At 50.7% G+C, this 19,361-nt stretch overlaps 2 protein-coding genes across 2 annotated transcripts in view; one reads left to right on the top strand and one right to left on the bottom strand.

Annotated features, from left to right (window-relative positions):
* Window positions 1-6,829, bottom strand: part of LOC147831535 (uncharacterized) — a 600,059-nt gene extending 593,230 nt beyond the window's left edge. The window contains exon 1 of the mRNA XM_087304125.2: window positions 2,931-6,829. Coding sequence (XP_087160251.2) covers window positions 4,946-6,829 — 1,884 coding nt within the window. The 3' untranslated portion in view covers window positions 2,931-4,945. The remainder of the gene's footprint in view (window positions 1-2,930) is intronic.
* si:dkeyp-122a9.2 lies at window positions 46-17,644 on the top strand. The gene is made up of 2 exons (XM_087304132.1): window positions 46-566; window positions 17,356-17,644. Exons 1-2 carry the CDS (start codon window positions 105-107, stop codon window positions 17,521-17,523), a joined length of 630 nt encoding a protein of 209 aa, XP_087160258.1. The 5' UTR covers window positions 46-104; the 3' UTR covers window positions 17,524-17,644.
* Window positions 17,645-19,361: the final 1,717 nt, after the last annotated feature.

The raw sequence follows: 19,361 nt of genomic DNA, 5'->3' as shown, positions 1-19,361 counted from the left end.
GCTTTCATTATTAATATTTACATTTCAGGAACGGCGGATGATATTTACATAGATCAGATGATATCCAAACCATCATCAGAGTAACTGCGCTTGCACTGGAGAAGATGTCGTTGCCTGAGCAAATGACAAACAATCTGGAAAAGATGAAAAGTGGATTTGGCACATTTCCATTTACTATTGCATTATTCGGATTGGAAATGTTAATGGATCGTGAATTTTCTTGCCCGTGTGACCCAGGTCTCAACGTGACCCTGATCGTCTTCCTCTTCGTCGGTCCTGCTTTCCTGGCTCTGACTGTGTTGGTGTTCATTCGGAGACCTTGTAAACGTAAATCGCAGAATTCCGCTGAGGTCTTTTCATTTTGTCTGATTCCTCCTTCACTGTGGATCTTTCTGCTGTTGTTTGAGGGGGAATATTTGGCTTGTGGTTTGGCGCACTGGGAAGGAGACTACGTTTTGGATGAAGGGCGTCAGATTAAATGGTGCAAACCCAGTGGATTGAATGACAACAAAACGATCAGAACCGACTTGCTAGAACTGACTGAAAAGGTCACTTTCTACTCAAGGGTGAGTTTACGCTACATTTTAATGAACAAACAATTCAATTGAACACATTGACATTTTATTAATGCAGGGATGAATTCGCACCAAATAAATAAATAAATAACAGATTTAAATGCCATCTGAATACACATCCTGTAGTGTCTAAAGGAAATCAATCAAAATGTTTTGGCCACATGGTAATTTTCCACAGAAAAGTGGCATTTTGTATATTAAAAATGGACACATTGCCAAAATACTAAACATTTAGTGTTCGAGCACTCTGTTTATCATTGACTAACTGTCAAAAGCCAATTTTTTGAGTTGTGTTGTGGTCCAATAGTTAATTGGCTGTCTTGACAATCATGCCAGCTAACATGCTGCAATTATTTTCAGATAAACAGGCAGTTAAATTAGTTGCTTGCAGGTTTTGACCATATAAGAATTCCATTAGGGTTACATCAGTCATGTCCAATCAAAGAACGTCAATATAAAATATAAGGATTTAGATGCCATGCGTTCACACTGCAGCCAAATGTGGCCCAAATCTGGTTTTTTTGCCCCACATGTGACTGTTTTTGACATGACAGTGTGAACCGCCCAAACCGCATGAAATCTGATCTTTTTTTCATTCCAATTTGTGCCACTTTCATAAGTGGTAATAAATCAGATACAGATCTAATGTTTTCCAATCAGACTGCACTGTGAACAGATATGTAGGAATTCATGTGACTTTTACATAATTTTTGATTGACACATGTCTTTATTCTGTATTTGTTCATCCTGCAAACATCCTCTATTCCTCAGCAGCTTAGAATTACACATCAGGCAAATAGTTTACCCCAAAAAAGTTTAAAAGGTTGTCAATTTTGAGCTAGTGCTCATTAACCAAACATTAACCATTAACCTGTAACCCAAAACAATGCTTCTTTCAGTTAGATTTAAAATACCACCATAGTCGATTTGCATATTTAAAAATGGTAAAGTGCATAGGGCTACATGAAACTACATGAAACGGTAGGCAATGTTTCAGGTTTACTTGTATGAGTTTGACTGGATACAGCCTATGTTGTTTATAACAAATTAAAATGAATTAACAGTAAGCTAGATTATCAGACTCTGCAAGCAATATCATTTTCAACACAGAAAAACAGGCGTGAGGCATTACCCCTTAATGAGTTCTCCACATCGGTGGTTAGAGAGACTAGGACCATGCTTGTCATAAATGACAATTATCAATTTGATCACAAAAAACACTAAAATGCACATTAGAACCAGCAAAACAACCATTCAGTTCATAAAAAACACAGCGGTTGTCTGTGAAAACATCAATAATCACATATAACACCATCTGACAATGTTATTTATTAACTTCACACTATACACAATTGTTTTGTGCGTAGTTGTACTTTTGCTCATTCAAGTCAGTTTAGAATCAGGATCTGTTTACACTGGAAATCTGATATTGGCCACATGTACAACAACAATGTGAACCCTTATGCAAAAAAAAAAAAATCTGATCTGATAAAAAATCAGATTTGAGCAGATTTGAGTCTTGCAGTGTGAACGTAATCAAAGACTGTAAAATACACAAGATGTGTCCCTCATATACTTTTGAATGGGCTGAAGTGTAACCGTCAATAAGGTGAATGAAGCCCCACCTTCTAGTACAGGAGCCAATCAGCGATCACTATAGAATGACAATTCTCTGGGGGAGGGGCTCAGACTAGACATGAGTTTCTGCAGATTTTGTGTGATACAAAAAATTAGAAATGAAACTAAAGAGACAGTTGTTGTTTAATATTATTGGTTATCCATGATATGTAATGTAATCGTAAGATTGGCAGGTAGTTTTGGAGAATTTGATTCTTCCCCGTTTAGACAGAATGCCCGAGCATACTGCCCAAAAGGTGTTTCAAATATGGCTGCCAAGTGAAATGACTTGCCTTAAAGGAATTTAGACATAATACTACACACAGTAGCCCTTTGAGGACTCAACTCTCCATGAGTGTCTTGTAATCCAACATTTAAACAAAGTCTGGAGAGATTGGTAACCATTATATTCGTTATTCTTTGTCCTTGTGTTTAGTCCCTTATTTTTTAAGAGGTCGCCACTGTGGAATGATCCACCAACTATTCCGGCATATGTTTTAAGCGATGGATGCCCTTCCAGCTGCAACCCAGTTCTGGGAAACACCCATACACTCTCGCATTCACACGCACACTCATACACTACAATTTTTGTTTGTTTTTGGAATTGTGGGAGAAACCAGAGCAACCGGAGGAAAGCCAAGCAAACACGGGGAGAGCATGCAAACTCCACAGAAATGCCAACAGGCCACTTCGGGACTCGAACCAGTGACCTTCTTTCTGTGATGCAACAGTGCTAACGTTCGAGGTTACAGAAGTAACCCTTCGTTCCCCGAGGAGGGGAACGGAAGTGCCATGAATGGGAGGATTCGGATCAGAAGCCGCTTATCTGGAGAGTATTGAACGGGCCAATGAATGAAATTAATTGGCAGCGTAAGCTTGCGCAGGTGTGCGACATCTGCAATTATCTCAGCATATAAGCACACCTGAAGCCAGCAGACGCCATCCTTTTAAGCTGAAGAGACTTTCAAACAGCTAAGGGACAGTCATTATGGCGACGGAATATGGCACTTCCGTTCCCCTCCTCGGGGAACGAAGGGTTACTTCTGTAACCTCGAACGTTCCCCTTTGGTTGGGGAACTTCAGTGCCATGAATGGGAGAATATGGAAAGCGCCACAATGACTGCACCTTACCAACACCCCCGATGAGGAGATAGTCAAGCAAGCGTGACGCACCCACATCATGGGGGGCGCGGTCCTCCAACGTGTCCCTGGCCCTAATTTATCCTACTTCAACAGAAGTTTTACGGATTTAGATATATTTTTTGGGAAGTCGTGAGCATCTAGATAATTCTAGGAAATACGACAGTACGTTGGGAAGCGTGCAATCCCGATAGGGAGGACGCTGCGGAGGCCATCCGTTACCCAAGGGGGGGATAGATGGCAGAATTTACCTATGGACTAGCCCTAAAAAGGGGGAGTACGCATAGCAAAAGAGTGGTTAGCGGAGAGGGAAGACACGGGTCCGCCCAGGGGGGGGACTTAACCGTGGCGGAATAAGCATATGGGATCGCCTAGTGGGGATCACGCATAGCAGGCACCTATACCCAAAACGCGGGCTGACCAGCGGGCAGACCTACAACGTAGTGGGCCAGCAAGTGACTCCTCCGCTGAGTCAGTGCTGGGGGCCACGGAGGAATCTGCAGGGCTCACCTGACGGGGAACTTTACTGACAGATAAAAAAGGCGCACGTACCTCCGTGTTAGGGAGAATGGCGCAGCAAGCGTGTTTCAACACCCTACCGAGTTGTCTCCTCAATCACCAAAGGGTTACCTAATACCCTTGAGGAAACCGGCTCCACTTGCAGATTGTAAAACCTTGCAAATGTGTTGGGTGTCGCCCAGCCCGCAGCTCTACAGATGTCTGTTAGAGAGGCGCCGCGTGCACGCGCCCAAGAGGATGCAACGCTCCGAGTGGAGTGTGCACGTACTCCCGGGGGACACGGCTGACCTCGACTCGAATAAGCGAGTGAAATGGCATCCACAATCCAGTGGGAAAATCTTTGTTTCGATACGGCACTTCCCTGCTGCCGACCGCCATAACAGACAAAGAGCTGCTCAGATGATCTAAAATTCTGAGTACGGTCCACATAAATGCGCAGAGCGCGAACTGGACAAAGTAAAGAAAGGGCTGGGTCTGCCTCCTCCGGGGGCAGCGCTTGCAGGTTCACTACCTGATCTCTAAAGGGGGTGGTAGGAACCTTGGGCACATAACCGGGGCGGGGTCTCAGGATAACGTGAGAGTAATCCGGCCCGAATTCCAGGCACGAGTCACTGACCGAAAATGCCTCCAGGTCCCCGACCCTCTTGATGGAGGCCAACGCAACCAGCAGAGCTGTCTTCAGGGACATAAATCTTAGAGATACTGATTCGAGTGGCTCAAAGGGATCGGATCGCAGACTCGTGAGAACGAGGGCGAGATCCCAAGAGGGCATGAGAGGGGGGCGAGATGGATTAATTCGCCTAGCACCCCTAAGGAACTGGATGACCAGGTTATGCTTTCCCACGGTGCCGCCAGCTACCGCGCTATGATAAGCGGAGATGGCGGCCACGTAAACCTTGAGAGTGGAGGGCGACAGCCTGCTGTCCAACTTCTCTTGAAGGAAAGAGAGCACAACACTAATCTGGCAATTTCGGGGGTCTTCTCTGCGAGAGACGCACCATTCAGTGAATAGACTCCACTTCAGGGCGTAGGCGCGCCTCGTGGAGGGGGCTCTAGCCTGAGTGATGGTATTAACCACCGCAGTCGATAGGTTCTTAAGTCTTCCTCGCGTCCAGGGACCACACGTGGAGGTTCCAAAGATCGGGGCGAGGGTGCCAGATGGTGCCCTGTCCCTGAGACAGTAGGTCCTCTCTCAAAGGGATCCGCCAGGGGAGGGCCGTCGCGAGGAGTGAGAGCTCTGATATCCAGGTCCGGTTGGGCCAAAGGGGCGCAACTAGCAGAACCTGTTCCTCATCCTCCCTGACCTTGCACAGAAACTGCGCGAGCAGGCTCACTGGGGGAAACGCATACTTGCGCATGCCCCGAGGCCAGCTGTGGGCCAGTGCATCCGTGCCGAGAGAGCCCTCGGTCAGGGAAAAAAACAACTGGCAGTGAGCGTTCTCGGGGGAAGCAAACAGATCGATCTGGGCCTCCCCGAATCGCGCCCATATCAGCTGAACAGACTCGGGGTGGAGTCTCCATTCTCCAGGGCGTAACAGCTGTCGTGAGAGCGCATCGGCTGCACGATTGAGCGTGCCTGGGACGTGAATGGCGCGCAGCGATTTCAGCCGCGGGTGACTCCAGAGGAGCAGACGGCGGGCGAGCTGAGACATGCGGCGAGAGCGCATACCCCCCATGCGGTTGATATACGCCGCCGCCGCCGTACTGTCCGTCCTGACCAGCACGTGTTGCCGCTCCAGCACCGGTAAAAAGCGGTGGAGAGCGAGGAACACTGCCAACAGCTCTAGGCGATTGATATGCCAATGCAGCTGGGCACCCTTCCAGAGGCCCGCAGCCGCATGCCCGCGACACACGGCCCCCCAACCCGTGTTGGAAGCGTCTGTTGAAACAACAACATGGCTGGACGCCTGTCCTAGAGGCACACCGGCCTGTAGGAACGAGGGGTCGTTCCAAGGGCTGAGGGCGCGGCGACACATCGCAGTAACAGAGACCCGGTGTGTGCCCGCATGCCATGCGCGTCTGGGGACCCGATCGTGAAGCCAGTGCTGAAGTGGTCTCATATGGAGCAACCCGAGCGGCGTGACGGCGGCTGCGGATGCCATATGCCCCAGGAGCCTCTGAAAGAACTTCAGTGGGACCACTAGTTTGCTGTCGAGCTCCCTCAGACAGTTCAGCAACAGGCGAGCGCGTTCCTCGGAGAGGTGCGCTACCATGGTGATCGAGTCCAGCTCCATCCCGAGAAAAGAAATCCTCTGCACGGGGGCGAGTTTGCTCTTTTCTCGGTTGACCTGAAGCCCCAGTAGGCGGAGATGCCGAAGCACCTTGTCCCTGTGCATAATCAATTGCTCCCGCGAGTGGGCTAAAATCAGCCAGTCGTCGAGATAACTGAGTATGCGAATGCCCGCGAGCCGAAGGGGCGCTAGGGCACCCTCCGCGAGTTTGGTGAAGACCCGCGGAGACAGAGAGAGCCCGAAGGGGAGGACCTTGTACTGCCACGCTCGACCCTCGAACGCAAACCGCAGAAATTGGCGGTGGCGTGGAAGAATGGAGACATGGAAATACGCGTCCTTCAGGTCTATGGCTGCAAACCAATCCCGAGGACGAACGCATTGAAGAATGCGCCTCTGCGTGAGCATTCTGAACGGCAGCTTGTGCAGACAGCTGTTCAAAACGCGCAGATCTAGGATTGGCCGTGACCCACCGCTCTTTTTGGGTACGATGAAGTATGGGCTGTAAAACCCACTCTCCATCTCGGCTGGAGGAACCGGCTCGATTGCACCCTTCGCCAGGAGGGCAGCAATCTCCTCTCGCAAGACAGGGGCGGACAGGGGGTTGACCCTGGAGAAATACACGCCCGTAAACTTGGGGGGCCGTTTCGCGAACTGAATCGCGTAACCGAGTCTGATTGTGCGTATGAGCCACCGCGAGGGGCTGGCCCGCGCTAACCAGGCAGGCAGAGCCCTCGCTAATGGAGTCATCGCTACAATCGCTGACGTACCAGCGGTGGGGCAGCGCGGAGTGGGTGTGCTGATCCGGGAAGCACGAGGGTCCCGCGGAAGAGCTGGAGGAGAGCGATTCGCTCTGGCTCCGCACCCTGACTCCGGAGAGGGGGCTGGAGGGCTGAGGGAAGGGAGACCGTCCCCCCAGCGCTCGTGAGCCACTGGCGAAGCACGTAGAGTCTGCGAGCCGGAAGGCAGCGCGTCCCGGACTGGCAGAACTCGTGCAGTCACATCCGGGGAAGGGAAAAAGTGCTCTTTTACTGATGTTTTGGTGGCACTGAAAAGTACCGTTGTTATCGGGGCCCCGCCCTCCAGCGGGGAAAGAGCAAGTTTCCTCTTCTCCGGATGGCCTGTCTCAGGGACGCTTCGCAGTCCGTTTACCGGACTTAACGGCGCCCTGGGCAGGAGGGGCTGCCTGCTTTCGAGGTGAACGCTGCGCCCGCTTGGCCGGAGGCGCAGGCGGGGGCGGGGCAGCACTCGTTGGCGGGCGCCCTCGGCGAGGAACAGCGGAGGTGGATGGCTCGGCGGGCGGAGCGGGCTTACGGCCACGCCGATAGATGACATTGCCCATCGCATCCGACTGCTCTTTCACCGCCTTGAATTCCTGGGTGAATTCACCGACGGTGTCGCCGAACAGGCCAGCCTGGGATATGGGCGAGTCAAGAAAGCGAACTTTGTCAACGTCGTGCATATCGGCCAGGTTTAGCCAGAGGTGGCGTTCCTGAACCACAAGTGTGGACATCGTCCTCCCCAGCGCACACGCGGCGGACTTAGTAGTCCGAAGAGCATAGTCGGTCGCGGTGCGCAGCTCATGTAATAAGCTTGGGTTGAACCCGCCCTCGTGCAGCTCGGCCAGCGCCTGCGCTTGGTAGCGCTGGTAGGTGGCCATCGCGTGCAAAGCAGAAGCAGCCTGGCCCGCAGCCTTATAAGCTCTGGCTCCGAGGGAGGCAGACAACCTACAGGCTTTGGACGGGAGGCGGGGCAAACCCCGCCACGTAGAGGCGCCGCGCGGACAAAGATTGACCGCGATAGCGCGCTCCACTGACGGGATCGCCTCATACCCCCTGGCAGCTCCGCCGTCAAGGGCGGTGAGGGCGGAGGCACTCGCAGCACGGGCAGAGAAAGGTGCCCTCCAGGACTGCGTGAGCCTACTGTGCACTTCCGGGAAGAAGGGGACGAGAGGCTTCGAAGGCTTCGCCTTCTGGTCCTCTACGTAACACACATCTATTCGGTCCGGCCGCGGAGCTGGGGGATAAACCATCTCCAACCCCACGGCCGAAGCAGCCCGGGAAAGCACGGCTAACATGTCCGCTTCAGGATCCGATTTGACAGCGCTCACCTGCCCGGAGGGGGCGAGCGGGTCCGGATCTTCGTCGGACAGTGAAAGCCCACCCTCCGATGCCGCGGAGGACATCTGATCTCCGGTGTCAGCGAGTGTGAGAGCTACCATCTGGTTAGACGGATCACTCTCACCACCCGAAGCTTGGATGGAGCGCCGTGAGGAGCGAGAGGTCCGCGAGCCCGTGGGCGGCGGATTAGCTCCCGCTGAAACCCTCAGATCTGCCCGAGTGCCCGCTGCTTTTTTAGAACAGGAGGCAACTGGGGTGGCTCGCTCTCTTGCGAAAGTTAGCCGCGATCTTAGCTGTGCAACGGTCATGGCATCGCAATGACGACATGAACCGCCCGCGAGCACCGCATTAACATGCTGGACCCCCAAACATGCAATGCAGTGATCGTGTCCATCATCCGGAGACAGGAAACCCCCGCATCCAGAAACGCACAGTCGGAGCGCCATCCTGAAAAGGACGTGCTGCACGACTGTGTTGCTCTTTTAGGAAAGTTGCAACTATACGCACCGCTCTGGAGGACCGGACCCAAAGAACCGCAGGCAAGGGAGTAACCCAGCTCGACCGTCTGCCACCGCGAAGACCCACTCTGGACCGGGAGACACACTCGTTCGCTCTGAAGTGCTGATCAGCAAGAGGAACCCTCATCGACTCACTCAGAAAGGATCTGAAGCGAAAAGGATGGCGTCTGCTGGCTTCAGGTGTGCTTATATGCTGAGATAATTGCAGATGTCGCACACCTGCGCAAGCTTACGCTGCCAATTAATTTCATTCATTGGCCCGTTCAATACTCTCCAGATAAGCGGCTTCTGATCCGAATCCTCCCATTCATGGCACTGAAGTTCCCCAACCGAAGGGGAACCACTGGGCCACTGTGTAGCTATTGTATAATTGGAATAATTTACTGTGGTCCTTTGATTTGTGAGAAAACAACACACAACCGAAGTGTAACTTTAGCATCAAAGCTTGTGGAGTGCATAATTTTCCTAATAATTCCTAATGGCTTGTCATGAGTTATTTCTTACTAAATTAAATTACATCCATTATCGTTACTTCCTGCCTTCTCCTTTTCTGACGAATGAACTTGTTGTGACATTGTTGGTACAATCCTGAAACAGTAGGTGGAGGAAGATGCTGTCCAAGAAACATTACCTCTGAGGGGAATTAAAATGGACATTGATGGGGACTAGTGCCCACGGCTGCTTGTTGTTGTGGTGCTGGAATGACCTGCCTGGAAGGACGGATCCTCTAACTGCTATCCTCTGGGTCAAGAAGGGCTGACTAGTGTCCACAAGGGGGTGGAGGGGTCACTGATGTTTGCTGGACATCAGGGCCTGCTGCCATTCATTTCAATAGTGAGGAGCTGGATGAGCAAAAGTAACAGGGGCTTGCTGCCAGATATGGGTTATCTGAAATACCATCAATTCAGTTCGTCTTTATTTCTGTAGCACTTTCTACAATGTAAATTGTTTAAAACAAGCTCAAAATATGAAGAAAAGAGATATTTTTAGATTTGTAACATTCCAGCAATTTAATTGAAGAGGGGAGAGAAGTGTTAGAATGTTGGTGTATTCCTAGATAAACTAAAACTGATTCAGTTCAGTTTATTTGAAATGTCTCTGTTAAAGTTTAGTTGGGTTCACTTCAGATCAGTGTAATGCAAATATCACTGTTGAAGGTTGATCCACTCAAAAGCAACTCCAGCCAATGCACAGCTCCACCAGTCCCAACCAAGCAAGCCATAGATAAGAGTAGCAAGAAACCAAAACTCCACTAACTGACGGAAGTGAAGAACAAACCTTGGCAGAAACTAGGTTCAGTCAGGGTGACCAGTTCTCCTCTGAGTGAAAATGTCTTGGGCAGAGCTGCTGTCTGGATGTTGAGGGTTTAAAAAAGATGACTGTCTGTCGTGGAGAAAGTTCAGGTTCAAGTAGGTCACAGGGCAGGTGTTCAAACTAACCGACGGGATCATTGCTGAGACTCATCTTTTACTGGGTCTTTGTAGAAATTAGTCTTGTTTTTTCTACACATTGATGAACGTTCGAGGTTACAGAAGTAACCCTTCGTTACCCGAGGAGGGGAACGGAAGTGCCATAAAGTGGATTGATTGAAATCCACAGCCGCTTGTCTGGAGAGTATTGAACGGGCCAATGAATAAAATGAATTGGCAGCGTAAGCTTGCGCAGGTGTGCTGCATCGCCAATTATCCCAGCATATAAGCACACCTGAAGCGAGCAAACGCCATCCTTTTAAGCTGAAGAGACTTTCAAACAGCTAAGGGACAGTCATTATGGCGACGGAGTATGGCACTTCCGTTCCCCTCCTTGGGGAACGAAGGGTTACTTCTGTAACCTCGAACATTCCCCTTCGGTTGGGGAACTTCAGTGCCATAGAGTGGATTGATTGAAATCCTCGAATGGGAGAACTATGGAAAGCGCCATAATGACTGCACCTTACCAACGCCCCCGATGAGGGGATAGTCAAGCAAGCGTGACGCACCCACATCATGGGAGGCGCGGTCCTCCAACGTGTCCCTGGCCCTAATTTATCCTACTTCAACAGAAGTCTTACGGATTTCGATATACTTTTTGGGAAGTCATGAGCATCTAGATAACTCTAGCAAATACGACAGTACGTTGGGAAGCGTGCAATCCCGATAGGGAGGACGCTGCGGAGGCCATCCGTTACCCAAGGGGGGATAGATGGCAGAATTTACATATGGACTAGCCCTAAAAAGGGGGAGTACGCATAGCAAAAGAGTGGTTAGCGGAGAGGGAAGACACGGGTCCGCCCGGGGGGGGGGGGACTTAACCGTGGCGGAATAAGCATATGGGATCGCCTAGTGGGGATCACGCATAGCAGGCACCTATACCCAAAACGCGGGCTGACCAGTGGGCAGACCTACAACGTAGTTGGCCAGCAAGTGACTCCTCCGCTGAGTCAGTGCTGGGGGCCACGGAGGAATCTGCAGGGCTCACCTGACCGGGAACTTTACTGACAGATAAAAAGGGCGCACTTATCTCCGTGTTAGGGAAAATGGCGCAGCAACCGTGTCTCAACACCCTAACGAGTTGTTTCCTCAATCACCGAAGGGTTACCTAATACCCTTGAGGAAACCGGCTCCACTTGCAGATTGTAAAACCTTGCAAATGTGTTGGGTGTCGCCCAGCCCGCAGCTCTACAGATGTCTGTTAGAGAGGCGCCGCGTGCACGCGCCCAAGAGGATGCAACGCTCCGAGTGGAGTGTGCACGCACTCCCGGGGGACACGGCTGACCTCGACTCGAATAAGCGAGTGAAATGGCATGGTTTCGATACGGCACTTCCCTGCTGCCGACCGCCATAACAGACAAAGAGCTGCTCAGATGATCTAAAATTCCGAGTATGGTCCACATAAATGCACAGAGCGCGAACTGGACAAAGTAAAGAAAGGGCTGGGTCTGCCTCCTCCGGGGGCAGCGCTTGCAGGTTCACTACCTGATCTCTAAAGGGGGTGGTAGGAACCTTGGGCACATAACCCGGGCGGGGTCTCAGGATGACGTGAGAGTAATCCGGCCCGAATTCCAGGCACGAGTCACTGACTGAAAATGCCTCCAGGTCCCCGACCCTTTTGATGGAGGCCAACGCAACCAGCAGAGCTTTCTTCAGGGACAGAAATCTTAGAGATACTGATTCGAGTGGCTCAAAAGGATCTGCTCGCAAACTCGTGAGAACGAAGGCGAGATCCCAAGAGGGCATGAGAGGGGGGCGAGATGGATTAATTCGCCTAGCACCCCTAAGGAACCGGATGATGAGGTTATGCTTTCCCACGGTGCGCCAGCTACCGCGTTATGATAAGCGGAGATGGTGGCCACATAAACCTTGAGAGTGGAGGGCGACAGCCTGCTGTCCAACTTCTCTTGAAGGAAAGAGAGCACAACACTAATCTGGCAGTTTCGGGGGTCTTTTCTGCGAGAGACGCACCATTCAGTGAATAGACTCCACTTCAGGGCGTAGGCGCGCCTCGTGGAGGGGGCTCTAGCCTGAGTGATGGTATTAACCACCGCAGTCGGTAGGTTACCTAAGTCTTCCTTGCGTCTAAGGACCACACGTGGAGGTTCCAAAGATCGGGGCAAGGGTGCCAGATGGTGCCCTGTCACTGAGAGAGTAGGTCCTCTCTCAAAGGGATCCGCCAGGGGAGGGCCATCGCGAGGAGTTCCAGGTCCGGTTGGGCCAGAGGGGCGCAACTAGGAGAACCTGCTCCTCATCCTCCCTGACCTTGCACAGTAACTGCACGAGCAGGCTCACTGGGGGAAACGCATACTTGCGCATGCCCCGAGGCCAGTTGTGGGCCAGTGCATCCGTGCCGAGAGAGCCCTCGGTCAGGGAAAAAAACAACTGGCAATGAGCATTCTCGGGGGAAGCAAACAGATCGATCTGGGCCTCCCTGAATCACGCCCATATCAGCTGAACAGGCTCGGGGTGGAGTCTCCATTCTCCAGGGCGTAACAGCTGTCGTGAGAGCGCATTGGCTGCACGATTGAGCGTGCCTGGAACGTGAATGGCGCGCATCGATTTCAGCCGCGGGTGACTCCAGAGGAGCAGACGGCGGGCGAGCTGAGACATGCGGCGAGAGCGCATACCCCCCATGCGGTTGATATACACCGCCGCCGCCGTACTGTCCGTCCTGACCAGCACGTGTTGCCGCTCCAGCACCGGTAAAAAGCAGTGGGGAGCGAGGAACACTGCCAACAGCTCTAAGCGATTGATATGCCAATGCAACTGGGCACCTTTCCACAGGCCCGCACCCGCATGCCCGCGACACACGGCCCCCCAACCCGAGTTGGAAGCATCTGTTGAAACAACAACATGGCTGGACGCCTGTCCCAGAGGCACACCGGCCTGTAGAAACGAGGGGTCGTTCCAAGGGCTGAGGGCGCGGCGACACAGCGCAGTAACAGAGACCCGGTGTGTGCCCGCGTGCCATGTGCGTCTTGGGACCCGATCGTGAAGCCAGTGCTGAAGTGGTCTCATCTGGAGCAATCCGAGCGGCGTGACGGTGGCTGCGGATGCCATATGCCCCAGGAGCCTCTGAAAGAACTTCAGTGGGACCACTAGTTTGCTGTCGAGCTCCCTCAGACAGTTCAGCAACAGGCGAGCGCGTTCCTCGGAGAGGTGCACTGCCATGTTGATGGAGTCCAGCTCCATCCCGAGAAAAGAGATCCTCTGCACGGGGGCGAGTTTGCTCTTTTCTCGGTTGACCTGAAGCCCCAGTAGGCGGAGATGCCGAAGCACCTTGTCCCTGTCCACAATCAATTGCTCCCGCGAGTGGGCTAAAATCAGCTAGTCGTTGAGATAATTGAGTATGCGGATGCCCGCGAGCCGAAGGGGCGCTAAGGCACCCTCCGCGAGTTTGGTGAAGACCCGCGGAGACAGAGAGAGCCCAAAGGGGAGGACCTTGTACTGCCACGCTCGACCCTCGAACGCACACCGCAGAAATTGGCGGTGGCGTGGAAGAATGGAGACATGGAAATACACGTCCTTCAGGTCTATGGCTGCAAACCAATCCTGAGGATGAACGCATTGGAGAATGCGCCTCTGCGTTAGCATTCTGAACGGCAGCTTGTGCAGACAGCGGATCAAAACGCGCAGATCTAGGATTGGTCGTGACCCACCGCTCTTTTTGGGTACGATGAAGTATGGGCTGTAAAACCCACTCTCCATCTCGGCTGGAGGAACTGGCTCGATTGCACCTTTACCAGGAGGGCAGCAATCTCCTCTCGCAAGACAGGGGCGGACAGGGGGTTGACCCTGGAGAAATACACACCCGTGAACTTGGGGGGCCATTTCGCGAACTGAATCGCGTAACCGAGTCTGATTGTGCGTATGAGCCACCGCGAGGGGCTGGCCCGCGCTAACCAGGCAGGCAGACCCCTCGCTAATGGAGTCATCGCTACAATCGCTGACGTACCAGCGGTGGGGCAGCGCGGAGTGGGTGTGCTGATCCGGGAAGCACGAGGGTCCCGCGGAAGAGCTGGAGGAGAGCGATTCGCTCTGGCTCCGCACCCTGACTCCGGAGAGGGGGCTGGAGGGCTGAGGGAAGGGAGACCATCCCCCCAGCGCTCGTGAGCCACTGGCGAAGCACGTAGAATCTGCGAGCCGGAAGGCAGCGCGTCCTGGACTGGCAGAATTTGTGCTGTCACATCCGGGAAAGGGGAAAAATGCTCTTTGATTGATGTTTTGGTGGCACTGAAAAGTACCGTTGTGATCGGGGCCCCGCCCTCCAGCGGGGAAAGAGCAAGTTTCCTCTTCTCCGGATGGCCTGTCTCAGGGACGCTTCGCGGTCCGTTTGCCGGACTTAACGGCACCCTGGGCAGGGGGGCTGCCTGCTTTCGAGGTGTTGGCCGGAGGCGCAGGCGGGGGCGGGGCAGCACTCGTTGGCGGGCGCCCTCAGCGAGGAGCAGCAGAGGTGGATGGCTCGGCAGGCGGAGCGGGCTTATGGCCACGCCGATAGATGACATTGCCCATCGCATCCGACTGCTTTTTCACCGCCTTGAATTCCTGGGTGAATTCACCGACGGTGTCGCCGAACAGGGTAGCCTAGGATATGGGCGAGTCAAGAAAGCGAACTTTGTCAACATCGCGCATATCGGCCAGGTTTAGCCAGAGGTGGCGTTCCTAAACCACAAGTGTGGACATCGGTCTCCCCAGCACACATGCGGCGGACTTAGTAGTCCGAAGAGCATAGTCGGTCGCGGTGCGCAGCTCATGTAATAAGCCTGGGTTAAACCCGCCCTCGTGCAGCTCGGCCAGCGCCTGCGCTTGGTAGCGCTGGTAGGTGGCCATCGCGTGCAAAGCAGAAGCAGCTTGGCCCACCGCTTTATAAGCTCTGGCTCCGAGGGAGGCAGACAACCTACAGGCTTTGGACGGGAGGCGGGGCAAACCCTGCCACGTAGAGGCGCCACGCAGACAAAGATTGACCGCGATAGCGCGCTCCACTGACGGGATCGCCTCATACCCCCTGGCAGCTCCGCCGTCAAGGGCGGTAAGGGGAGAGGGACACGCAGCACGGGCAGAGAAAGGTGCCCTCTGAGACTGCGTGAGCCTACTGTGCACTTCTGGGAAGAAGGGGATGAGAGGCTTCGAAGGCTTCGCCTGGTCCTTTACGTAGCACCCATCTAGTCGGTCCGGCCGCGGAGCTGGGGCATGAACCAGCTCCAACCCCACAGCCGAAGCAGCCCGGGAAAGCACGACTAACATGTCCGCTTCAGGATACGATTTGATGGTGCTCACCTGCCCGGAGGGGGTGAGCGGGTCCGGATTTTCGTCGGACAGTGAAAGCCCACCCTCCGATGCCGCGGAGGACATCTGATCTCCGGTGTCAGCGAGCGTGAGAGCTACCATCTGGTTAGACGGATCACTCCCACTACCCGAAGCTTGGATGGAGCGCCGTGAGGAGCGAGAGGTCCGCGAGCCCGTGGGCGCCGGATTATCTCCCACTGGAACCCTCAGATCTGCCCGAGCGCTCGCTGCTTTTTTAGAACAGGAGGCAACTGGGGTGGCTCTCTCTCTTACGAAAGTTAGCCTCGATCTTAACTGTGCAACGGTCATGGCATCGCAATGATGACATGAACCGCCCGCGAGCACCGCATTAACATGCTGGACCCCCAAACATGCAATGCAGTGATCGTGTCCATCATCCGGAGCCAGGAAACCCCCGCATCCAGAAACGCACAGTTTGAGCGCCATCCTGAAAAGGACGTGCTGCACGACTGTGTTGCTCTTATAGGAAAGTTGCAACAATACGCACCGCTCTGGAGGACCGGACCCAAAGAACCGCAGGCAAGGGAGAAACCCAGCTCGACTGTCTGCCGCCGCGAAAACCCACTCTGGACCAGGAGACACTCGTTCGCTCTGAAGTGCTGAACAGCAAGAGGAACCCTCATCGACTCACTCAGAAAGGATCTGAAGCGAAAAGGATGGCGTTTGCTCACTTCAGGTGTGCTTATATGCTGGGATAATTGGCGATGCAGCACACCTGCGCAAGCTTACGCTGCCAATTCATTTCATTCATTGGCCCGTTCAATACTCTCCAGACAAGCGGCTTCTGATCCGAATCCTCCCATTCGTGGATTTCAATCAATCCACTCTATGGCACTGAAGTTCCCCAACTGAAGGGGAACATAACATCCGTCTGCTCTGGATACTGGCTGGATCCATGAATATGTGAACCCAGTGATAAGGAGAAAGAGACTGAGTAATATGAGCATAGATAGCATTCAGATTACAGTGTCTTTTTTGGGAAGTGTCTCAGACTAACAAACGGGTAAAAGAGTCAAACAATGGTTGTCCAGTAACACAACATGGTGTTGCATGTATCTGGTGGACCAAGTAGCCATGTGATCTTCTCACTGTTGTCCTCTGTGTCAGGAAGAGTTGGCTTTCCCAGATGCCAGATGCCATTTATCTTGATAAGTGGGGAGATCAAAAGAAGAAAGGAGCTTGCTGAATGATTTTGGTGCAATGTGAGAACATTTGGGAAATAAAAAAAAACTTAAACCTGACTTAAGCTAACCATTAAAGTTTCCCTTCTTAAAAACATATAAACATAAAAAGTACTGTATGCAAAAATTCAAAAGTTATGTTAACAGATTTTACTGAAATTAATAATATGGTACAAATTATTAGCTATTAGGTCACCAACTAGTAAGGAATTGCAGTCATATTGTATGGTTAATTTTGGCATCCATGTTCAGTTGGTCTCAGACATTCATCCACATTGCCCACAGACTTAGTTTGAGCACGATATAAGTCAATAGATTTTTTAAAATTTTACTGGGATTGTACTAATGTGGCTGCACTTACATTTTAACAGAAAGGGAAAAAAAGTTGATACATTTTCAAATGTTGATATGAAAGTATTTTATGCATTGTAGCCTCACTGGTACTAAATAAGAAAGACAAAAACAGCCATAACTCACTATAATTCTAATCATGTGACCAATGGTCTAACGCAAAATACTGTAACATTTCTTTAAAATAAAAAATAAAAAAATAAATAAATAAATGTGAGATTAAGTGCAGAAAAGATTGAACACATGTTTAATAATAGTTGCAGAAACTGAAGGGAAAGGTTCAATAATATGTTATCTTCTTACATGTTCTCTTTATTTCTATTTAAGCTTTCTGCTTTAGCTCTGCTGTCCCTCCTCTGCATTTCTTTCATGACTGTCCTCGTTTGGAGTGACTGTAAAACCAGACCTCTGGAGCAGCTGAAGAAGTGGGATGAGCAAACACAACAAACATCTCTAAGCGGCACGGAAGCAGAACTACAGCAGCCACCAGTTTGAACACTTCAAAAACAACCAGTATAGGTTTATGCTTTTATCTGGAACAACTTTTGAATTTTGGAAAATTAGTCACTATACAGGATATGAGTACCACACAATCATTTTCTAAAGCACTTCTGAACACTAGTAGAAAGAGACGCTCTTGGCAAGCAATACTGTCTTAATAGTATATTTTAAATGAATAAAGCTGATTATTAATAACACTTCTGTTTTTAAAAAAAATCATGTGCAGCTAAATTACAAGATTTATATTTTCATTCATTCATTTTCTTATCGGCATAGTCCCTTTAGCAATCTGGGGTCGCCACAGCGGAATGAACCACCAACTTATCCAGCATTTGTTCTACGCAGCGGATACCCTTCCAGCTGCAACCCATCTCTGGAAAACATCCATACACACTCATTCACATTCATACACTGGGCAATTTAGGATACCCAATTCATCTGTACCGCATGTCTTTGGACTGTGGGGGAAACTGGAGTACCCGGAGGAAACCCAAGTGAATGCGGAAAGAACACGCAAACTCCACACAGAATCGTCAACTGACCCAGCCGAGGCTCGAACCAGTGACCTTGTTGCTGTGAGGCAACAGCACTACCTACTGCGCCACTGCGTCGCCCCATTTATATTTTTAATTTGAAATAATTGATTCAATAAGTACAATTTTTCACTGATATCTCCATTGTGTATGTGACTTATGGAAGTGAAATAGTTGTCCAGAAGTAGTTTCATATGTTTATTTATAACATAAAAAATAACGATATTTTGTTTGTCAATCTATTTTTTATAAACTGAGTAGGTGCCTTGATTATCTGTAAATCTTTTCAGCTGAAATAATAGTGGGGTTTATTTATAATCTAGAAGTGTGAGATATATATATATATATATATATATATATATATATATATATATATATATATATATATATATATATATATATATATATTTTTTTTTTTTTTTTTTTTTTTTTTTTTTTCATAAACTGGCTGACAACTTCCTCTTGAAGCTCATCCCACACTGCACAGGGCTGTGCTTTGTCTTTTAAATTTGTAAAAATTGTTTTGGTGTATGCACCATTTGACGTTTGTCCATGTCACTTGGAAATGTAAAACAACAGAATATATATATAGGCACATGACTTAGGGTGTACTCACACTAGTAACGGTTGTCCTGGAATGTGCCTGGGCATGCTTGTCCCCACTCGGCCTGCACTCACACTGTAATTTTACCTGTTCTGAGCTGGAGGATGCTTGCGTCATTGTTGGTGTGACTGTTCAGTTAGCGCTCTCGCTCAGTACAATAGAGATTGCTTTAGTTATATAGTTTTACATTTGTTGAAGTCGTTTGGGATGCGATGACACACAGTCAAATATTTTGCTGAACAGATCCATTGCTTTTGATGCTTGAAAGTTTTCATGAAAACCATTGTGCTGCACGTATTGTTGTGCAACAGGGGGTTTGTTCTTTAATAAACTATGACAGCTCGAGTTCATTGAAAAGTAAAAAGGATTAATAAATCCATATAAAAAGTCCCTTAAAAGTGACGTCACGTCTTCAGTGCTCATGCGCGCTTTGCACTCACACTACAAGCGTACCCAACCAAACAACGCTCCAGACCACCACTTCCAACTGGGCCTGGGCTGGCCAACTTAACCGTGCGAACCAGGAAATGGGGGTCAAACATGCCCGCGCACAGTTCTGATGTGGCATGCACTAAATTCCAGGGGTTTCATTACCACGACGTAAAATGGGCGTGGCTCGGTCGGTGTTTGGGAAACGCCCCCTTAAAAAAAAACAATACTGAGAGGTCACCGATCATGCGCAGTACAGGTTCTTT

The sequence above is a fragment of the Danio rerio genome, chromosome 22 (genome assembly GCF_052040795.2).
Source record: "Danio rerio strain M-AB ecotype USA chromosome 22, GRCz13ab, whole genome shotgun sequence".
NCBI classification, from domain to species: domain Eukaryota; kingdom Metazoa; phylum Chordata; class Actinopteri; order Cypriniformes; family Danionidae; genus Danio; species Danio rerio.
This window is presented reverse-complemented; position numbering and strand designations above follow the sequence as displayed.